The sequence below is a fragment of the Typopeltis vanoorti genome, chromosome 14 (assembly GCF_054136105.1).
Source record: "Typopeltis vanoorti isolate ZY-2024b chromosome 14, IOZ_Tvanoo_1.0, whole genome shotgun sequence".
Classification (NCBI taxonomy): domain Eukaryota; kingdom Metazoa; phylum Arthropoda; class Arachnida; order Uropygi; family Thelyphonidae; genus Typopeltis; species Typopeltis vanoorti.
In genome coordinates, this window is record NC_143562.1 from 71,595,786 (window position 1) to 71,605,272 (window position 9,487).

A 9,487-nucleotide genomic window follows, 5' to 3' on the forward strand; every position below is an offset into this window, starting at 1 on the left:
AAATATTATACAGATACAAAATAAGTGGAAAAATAAGAATCGGAAGACCAAGAAAGGGATGGCATGAGACCGGAACAGGCCACCCTAAATTCCATGTTAGGAAGAAGAAGAAGACAAAATATCTTCTAGATGGCGGCAATCTACAAGATATTTTGTAAAAAAAAAAAAAAATTATACGTACGTACATCTAATTATATACATATAATTTGGCTGTCTTACTACTGCTCATAGAAGGCTTAGGTTGTCTCTTCACCTTCGCTGTTAATTCTTTAAAGTCTAACTAATGTGACGTTAAGATAGTATAAAGAAGCTCAATTAGATGTTTGTTCGTGAAGGTTTGACTTCATTATATATTATTATTATTATGATATTTTTATGGTTTTATTATGTGTTTGTATGTGAGAAATGTCTTTCACACAAACAGCCGGGTGTGGCTACAGTTTTATAAGCCTTCACTCGGTAATCTCTTTGCTGTATTTTTTCACTAATAACCTAAAGGTGTTAATATCATTTTCAGTAATATTTTAAGACATCCTTCACTTCCTTATTACACTGGAAGGGGGGTCATTTATAATTTAACATAACCCAAAATTATATTAAACCAAATGAATCATTTATTCACTCCGTGGGAATATTTTCATCAACACAATGCTTTTATGCAAGTGAATCTATTCTTTAGCAAATTCTTTTCGGTAATATCGTCTCTACACAATAATGTTGGCTTTGGTCGTAGCGATCAATCAACAAAATAATTATTCTTGCGATTTGAGCAATTTTCAGTATACTCGGATCTGCTGGACATTACATAGCAGTTATGTTTGGGTCATAAAATTTAAGGTGTGATTTGGTAATTTGTATATTTTGCTTCTTTGAAATGATAATCCACTATCGTTTTAGCTGAACCTGTGTACTGTTTTACGTTTTTATACTGTTATATAGAAATGTTATAGACTGTAAGAAATATTATTCATGTTATGTTCTTTTAAAACCAATGTTGAATGTGAGTGTCTTGCACACTATTCATAAATGGACGAAATCGCACAAATCGTGATTTAAGTGAACACGTGGGATTTATTGAACTCAACGCAAAAAGCAATAATTGAAATGCATGCAACAATACGATTATAAAATATTTGTACAAGAAAGGTTATTTATTGTGAAAGAACAGAAGCAAAACAAAACAATTATTTTAATTGTTATAATATAAACTGTCGTTTAAACTGCTTTTTTTTTCGTAGACAAAATAGTCCTTAAGACAGAATATTATTTTCTTCAGAATCCAAATCTTGTTTCTCAGAGGACAGCCTAATAATATTCTTTAAGCACTCCTTAAAAGAATAAACAATAACACACGTTAATTGATTATGAATCTAACAGTTCTAAGTTAACATAAATACCAGTATTTGATCAAAGATTTTATAAAGTTTTAGATACCTTAAATTTTTTATTAATGTAAAATATAATTATATTTTATGTATTAAATCTCTGTTTGGATAAAATATTAAGACCCGATATCACTCTTTTTTAAAGTATATAAATAAAACACTACCGGATAATTAAAAATATTATATGAAGAATGATCGTTACATCAAACACCATCGTGTACAAATTTTAATTCACAGTTAAATTATTGACCCGATCTTGTCACAGTTAACTTCAGAATTTTTAAAACCTAACTATTTTTACTTATAAACTTAATTAAAGAGCTATATCCATGATATAATAATGGGTTAGATAGTTTGCAGGAGGAACTAGAAACTTTTAACAAAATCTTACCATGATTGGCTGTTCGTTCCATGAGATCATTTCTAGAGACTAAAAAAGGAAGAAATGAAAGGAACAATTTTACTTATTCTGTAGAAACCTTCGTTCTATAAATTTTGCAATTATAGTGAAATAAATGGAACAAAACATGTTTTACAAGATGAATTCTTTACAGGAACGAAATGTTTGCATTCATTTAAATCTTAAATACACAATCGTATGGATGCAAATTATGAATGTTTGAGTAAAGAATACGAAGATTTAAATTAGGTCTCTCTCTCTCTCTCTCTCTCTCTCTCTCTCTCTCTCTCTCTCTCTCTCTCTCTCTCTCTCTCTCTTTCTCTCTCTCTGTCTATCTATCTATCTATCTATCTTTATGTATGTGTTGTGTGTGTGCGTGTGTGTGTTATGACTAGAGAGAGAGAGAGAGAGGAAACAATCATATAAAATCATGTAACTGCTATTAAAATTAAACTGCTTTGATAATCAGTGTGTTATGGTCGCGCTTAGTTGGTTGTGTGGATAGCGCGTCTAATATCCAAAGAATAGACTATGGGTTCCAATCCATGTGTTCACATAGGTGTTCGGGAATATCTTTATGCAGTAGTAGTAATTCAACATGATGGTAGATAGATATTATCTGCAGTTGAGATGTAGTACAGTTTTACAGCCTTTGCCTTAATGGAAAAAGAAAAAAAAAAGAATAAAGAACCAAAAAAAGAAAGTTGTAAACCTATGGAACTCGAATATGATTGGTTGGCTTACAGTTGTATCTAATCCTTCCTACCTAGAAACCTTTCTGAACAGATCCAACATTGATATATCCGACATCAAGCTGGACACACGTGGATATATTTGTCCAACAAAGCGGATGGTAGTCCCATATACAATGATGAATCACGTATTACCAATGCTGCAGCTTATAGGCTGGTGAGAGTGGACAAACTGTCCTTTTGGCCATCCAGGATATAAATAAGTTTAACTCGTTTATGGAAAGAAATTATGAAAATTCTGGTATAAATCTCTGGATCTTTTCTGAATATTTTTTTTCTGATATATTCTGAGAAGATTCATAAAGTGGACTGTTATGTTTTATAATGATTTTGTAAGCTCTAATTTCTTTGATTATGTGCACTTCATTTATGTGGCAGAAGAGTTTGATAAGAAGCAGTTTTCTCCTTAAAAAATAAGAACTAAGTTCACAATTTACAGTTAGCAGAACATATATCAAAATAGATTTCGACAAAACGTTTGTATGAATACAGTTTAAGTGGGTTTTGCATTAGAATGTTAAAGTATATATTCAATTTTGTTCATTATTCATTTACTTTTTTGTTATCAATGTGTCTCCCTATTTACCCTTTTTTTCAATTCACATGCTATTCTGGTTAATTTGTTTTCTATTTTTTCTCTATTTCCATTATTCCGTTTTATAAAATTTTGCTTTCTTAATTGTTTATCTGAGCCAATATACATAAATTTGAAAAAATAATATATCATTTATAATTGTATTATTTAAACAGAGTTGCAAAAAAAATCTCATTTTTAAAATAAAACGAACTTTTGTTTTAATAAATTACTACTTACTATGCTTTGGAGTTCTTTATTAAGACAATTATCCGTCTAGGAAAAAAAGTGAACATTAAAATTATTACGTGGAGTTTCTAACGTCATTTGAGTCACATAAAATGCATTATAAGTTTAAAATAATAAATAACTAAATTAATTATTTGCGAGTTAAAATATGTCCAGCTCAATATAGAATTATCAAAGACACTTTAACAAACTCAACTGAGAGAATACCGAAAATGAATTGGTATGTATGATATGACCTAAGGGAGTTTCTTGGGCCTCAAGAAAACGATCGTGGATGAATACATTATTCTATATGTAAGCTTGCTAAATAATTGGCATCCGAACTGTGCATAAAAACGTGACTCACTTTACGTCCTATACTGGCTATTCAGTTAAAGAGAATAAGCCTTCTTCGATGCTTTGATTGCAAAGCAATCTCCCTTTTGTGTTCAATCACAACTAACTCGCTCCCCAGCACACACACACACACACACACACACACACACACACACACACACACACACACACACACACACACACACAACGGTAGCTTGAGTTCTCGACTGGTCAGCTGGTAATTTACTAAATAAGTAACGAAATAATTTACTAAATTAATTAATTTTATCTTGGTTTCTTCTAGTTATTGTTGCAGTTAGAGCGAAAATGGATCATCTCTTGATACATTGTTATGTAAATAGTCAAATCTTTATACACTGAATAGTCACTTCATTAGAAACACCTCACAATTTAGGGAAATAGGAAGGTGTTTCTAATAAAGTGGACACTCAGTGTATGTGTCAAGCATAAAAGTTAGGTTAATGAGTAAAATCCTGTCTTTGAAAAACAAACTGATAATTCTCGTTTCCAAGAAAGGAATGCAAAATGAAGTTCAAATGTGAATAGGCAGTCGACTGAAGAGTGTAGGAGATTGTAGGAGAGTGTAAGAGATAAATATAATATCTATAAGAGAAGGATTATTGACACATATATTAAGTACTCTTAAAATACTTTGGATGTTACAGAAATCAGCTTTAAACACTATGTTCTCCAATGAAAACTGTTCTTTGTTCAATTTACTGAATAATAATAATAATAATAATAATAATAGCTGTTTTTATGCTTTCGTCATATGCTTGCCCGAATGTTCTGACATTTTCTTTATAGCAAATGTTAGCAATTTAACTTATTTTTTTCCAAATATATTTCAAATTCCACTGCAAGCATAAGTGCGATTGTAAATACTCATATGAAAAGTTAAATAAGAAGAAGAACAAGGTAAGGGTAATAAAGATAAAAAATTCCATTTTCTAAATTAAAGGAATATTTTATATTTATATATACGTACTTGTAAGGACAAAGCATCATCCGTACACGAATCAGTTACATAAGTTAAATGAGGAAAAGCATCGTTTGGGTAAGATTGTATAAAACATCTTTCCATGGCTGTTCTTAACTGAAAAATCAACTTTAATTAGATATTTAATTAATGCATTCTGTTAATTTTAAAGAAGGAGAATGAAACTTATAATATTCCTCCTTTAAATCATGATCAAAATAGGTTAACGACAAAATCATTCATTGGAAATATCGGAATCGGAAAAGCTGAGGCTTTAAAAGCACAGTAAATTAATACGTATTAAATATTATCTATTGTTTTCAAAGCTCATTAAGATTCAGACTGCTAATATGCAATGATTGTATTCACATGTTATAACATCGCATTTTATAAGAACATAGAAGCAACTAGTTAGATTGAAATACTTTCCACTGCCTGTCAACAGTTCAGATTTTATTTTAATTACGAATTCTTTCTAACAGATGTCTGATTTTGTTCCTAAATTGAATATTTGGCAAGATAGACTTACTTCTCCGGTTGTCAAATTAAGACAGACAGCCATATGTGTCTGGGTTTCTTCGGTTCCTAATAAGAAATAAGAAATGTATGATAATGACAGAAATCCAGACAAATTCAAGTGTTAATAATATCATATATTATTTAATGGCATGTTATTTATCCGATATTCTTATTTTCAAATTTATGCACTAACTAGAATTTTTGCTCTGTTTTTACCAACCTACCTACTACACTTAATTATCATCCATTCCCTTTTAACTGGACTCGTGAACTCCTAAATTTCTCTTAATTCAAAAAAAAAAAAAAAGCCCATACGAAAAAAAAATATCCTTCATTCTCTATCCTGATGCTCACATTTTATAATGCAATTTTATAAGTTTAATTCTGATTGACTCAACATATTATTTTGCATTTTTTTATTTCCCTCTTCAAATAAACATGGAGGTTCTTTTTCTTGTTTATGCAGCTTCATATATTTTCTTCAAATGTACAGAAGAAATACCATTATATTTAGATTTACACCGCCTCAATGTGAACCCTAAATAGCTAACTAACCAATCTAAGTTGTTTTGTGTTTTTTTTTGGTTCATTTTATTCGGAAGCTGGAAAATCATTCTCTCTATCTATCAAATAATCTAAGATGGGAGATTTAAGGCAAATATTTCTTGAACTATATATATATATATATATATATAGTTGTTATGTATTCGCCACATAACATATGATAAAATCATGTCGGCATCAATTTCGAAAATATTACATTGAATCAGAAAGGATTCCAGTATAATTTCAAATAAAACTTGAACGTGATCATATGTAATCCATAATATTTTTAGTGTAATGAACTAAAAATGTCCTTTCAAATTAAACTTGAAGGTCATATAATGGAATCCACAATTTGTTAAGCATTTCTAAGCAGTGAACTAAAATATCCCTAAACGTTTGATTCTGATATGAAATGTAAAGTGCGTAACAACTGGATTGAATACGTACTACATATGAAATCGAAGAAAAAGCTTGACTGGTGTCTAGACTCCGCTGCGACTCTCTCTTCGTCGTCTTGTCCATGAACAGAACACAAGGCTGTAAAGAGAAATAAGGCTAAAATAACACTAAAAAGTTGATTATTCATTGTTTTTAAATTAAGTATCCAGTGTGGCTGCAACAATAGATATGTGCTGAGTGAACGAAATGGCAGTATAGTAAATATAATTAGTCACGTGATTGGCGCTGTATTACTTCCTTTCAGCCTACTTTTGCAACAGGAAACTCTACACCTTTAGCGGAATTCATTAGTGTTATCAACGAAAGACCTGCCTAGTTGTACGTATATGCAAATATGTACAGAAGTGATTCGAAGTATATGCCACATACTGTCTAGACGATTTTTTAAGTGCAAAATGTTTAATTTTTTCTGAAGCAAGTGCATTTTCCATGTGTAGCAGCAAATATATTTAACTCTTAGTATTTCATATTCTACCTTGCAATACGAATAAAAACGAAGTTTCGTTTTATAATGTAATAAATTAGTCTTTACATAATGAAACAGTAATATATATATATATTTTTTTTCATTTTTTAGAATGCTGACAAAGTTTGTCCTCATCATGCAGGAGTGTTTTCTTAAAGTGTATGTTCAGTTTTAGGAAAGTGTGCAAAATAAATTATTCTATAGAGTCATGATTCCAAATGCATTTACAACTAACTAGTTTCAACTTTCATTTTTTGGAATATAAACTGACTGTTTTCATTTAGCATTCAACTCTTGATGACTGTGGACTGCTACAGTCCAGAGTTATTATTAGCGAATCAAAATTGATAACTATGATGACTCGTGACTTTAGGATGGCTTTTGTGCGGAATGATAGCAGTCACTATTTCGAAAACTCTTGTTGCTATTGTTTTGGAATTACTAAGCTAAATCTATGAGGCCAGTGAATAATGTCTCTCACTTGCATATATTATCGATAGGGTTTTCCTACTATGATTGTGCCTTTGCGATTACTGAATTTACCTTCAACTTAAAACTCCGAATTAATACTCTTGGCTCCTAGAGAGCATTCATATGCACCTTTTCCAACCAAAGAGTGTGGTCGATATTGACTCGGCGAGAAGAGCACACACATTGCAGCCTTCACATGGTGGTTCATTCATCGACAGGTATGGGTGTACTCGAACACCAAGACAAATAGGTATGATGGATGCATTTTTCTGACCAATATATTAATTTTATTATAATTATATAATAATATTATTATATAATAATATTATTATATAATTATAATTTATAATTATAATTTTGTTATAATAATAAAAACCTAAGTCATTTATTAAGAGTCCATTGTAATTGGATTATATTTACAATCAGTGTTGAATCAAAAATCCGAGGTTTGAGAATCGCACAGCTCGCACATTGAAATTGTGTTACGCAGCTAGTAAATTGTAAAAGTACAATATCACTTCGTTATTTTTTGAAAAGAGCACGATTATAGACATTTGTAGGTATAGTACAAATAGAAATCTCACATAGTGAGAAAATGCAAGACTTTCTTCTGGATGTTTAGTAATATAAACAAAATTAACTAAATAAAAACTAAAATTAACGTATAAAATAACGAAAGAAATAAGAAATTTATGCACGCTTTCTAGTTACATATTCGTCTAAATTCCAACTCTTATCCCTTACAACAACATGTAACTTATTGTACGCTTTCTAGGTGCATCAAACTACGAAATAAATATCCTTATCGTGATTTCGTATATTTCATAGTGATTTCTTGAACTTACTACGAGGAACTGCACAATTTCAACGCTATTTTTCCGTGAATTCAATTTCATTCAAGGCGCTTTTGATACCATCCCTTATTATAAATGTAACTATAATAAATTTAAAAATGTACAATTCATTCTAGAGTAAATTTCATTACTATTTAATACTTTTCAAGGATCATCGAATTGCATGTCAGCTATCTTTTAATTAAATTCAATAAATATCAACTTCCGGGATAATATATTTAAAAACCCTCCAGCTCCACATGAGCGTTCCAAACTCATCATGTGATAAAAAAAAAAAATCTGTTGTTTTCTAACGTCTTAGACAGAATTTCGAATCACGGTCTTTTCAAGGAGTTGCTTATACTAACCGAACTAAGGAAGCTCCACACACAGTTATTAGGGAAAAACGTAAGAAATAACTTCATTTGTTCGCCTATCTTCGAATAAAAGTTTAATACAACTTATCCGAAAGATACGTACAGAAGCTAGTTTTTCAACAATAATTATTCAATATATATATTTCCTTAAAATAAGTTGTAGGAAATAATTTCACGCAAATATAGGACGTTTTCCAAAGATTTTATTGGTATTTCATTACTGTAAGATAACATCAGGTCAAATTATTAAAATGTGAAAGATTCCCAAGATTGATTTAATGAATATTTACACATACTTAGCAAAATACTCAAGGACACATTTACTCTAACAGACTTCGTTCAGCTCAAGGAGCCAATTCCACCCAACTCTATAGGTGAGAAATTATTTTTTCAGTATCTCAAGTAATAACCAAATCCCAGATTTCTCGTTAATGACACCTAATATATTTAAAATGATTCCATTTCATTAACAGCCACAACGAAATATCTCTTATTCACAATACACTTTTTCAGAATACAGCATGGTAGAATGTTGCATAAATTGGAGAATATATGGGTTTGGGTTATAGAATATTAGCATCGATAAGAGGATGGCTGACTGACAGATATAAAAATGGAGTATACGGAGTATGCGAATCAACAAGATTTATAGTTACCCGTTCTACGCCCTCAAGGATCATTGCTTGGTCCTCTGTACTTCAATTGGTACACTAATGATATTCATAAGGATTTGAAAAGTGATATACAGCTATTTGCTGATGATGCAAAGAGGGGTACAGTAATCAGGAATGATTACTGTACCATTCTTATTGTATGCCATACTTTCAGATTGATTTGAAAAGGCTGGAATTGTAGCATGGGGAAATGAATTTCAATTCACTATCACTAAATATAAAGTCATTCACTTCGGTGTGATTAGCTATCCTATGTCGTATTATATTGGTGTGATTATGCTAGAAGAAACTGATGAGGATAGGGATCTTGGAATATTAGTAGATAGGAAGTTGAAGTTCAGGGCCATGTAGCAAAGACTGCAAATACAACTCAAAAGATAATTGCAATGATGAAATGAACGTTCACATGTAAAGATAAGGATGCTATTTTGCCTCTTTTCAATGACTTGTTAAGACCTCACTTGGAC

At 30.7% G+C, this 9,487-nt stretch overlaps 1 protein-coding gene across 1 annotated transcript; it reads right to left on the minus strand.

Annotated features, from left to right (window-relative positions):
• Window positions 1-1,047: 1,047 nt before the first annotated feature.
• LOC150099630 (uncharacterized) lies at window positions 1,048-6,350 on the minus strand. The gene is made up of 6 exons (XM_090404207.1): window positions 6,188-6,350; window positions 5,205-5,260; window positions 4,685-4,792; window positions 3,352-3,387; window positions 1,777-1,815; window positions 1,048-1,328 (listed from the first exon to the last, which is right to left on the minus strand). Exons 1-6 carry the CDS (start codon window positions 6,324-6,326, stop codon window positions 1,251-1,253), a joined length of 456 nt encoding a protein of 151 aa, XP_090260333.1. The 5' UTR covers window positions 6,327-6,350; the 3' UTR covers window positions 1,048-1,250.
• Window positions 6,351-9,487: the final 3,137 nt, after the last annotated feature.

Excerpts from the sequence above, each read along its gene's own strand:
- LOC150099630 (XM_090404207.1), bottom strand. The coding sequence starts at position 6,326 with ATGAATAATCAACTTTTTAGTGTTATTTTAGCCTTATTTCTCTTTACA. Across the intron at positions 3,388-4,684 it reads ATGATGCTTTGTCCTTACAA|ACGGATAATTGTCTTAATAA; the intron begins GTACGTATATAT and ends TTTTTTTCCTAG. Across the intron at positions 1,329-1,776 it reads GGAACGAACAGCCAATCATG|GAGTGCTTAAAGAATATTAT; the intron begins GTAAGATTTTGT and ends TATTCTTTTAAG.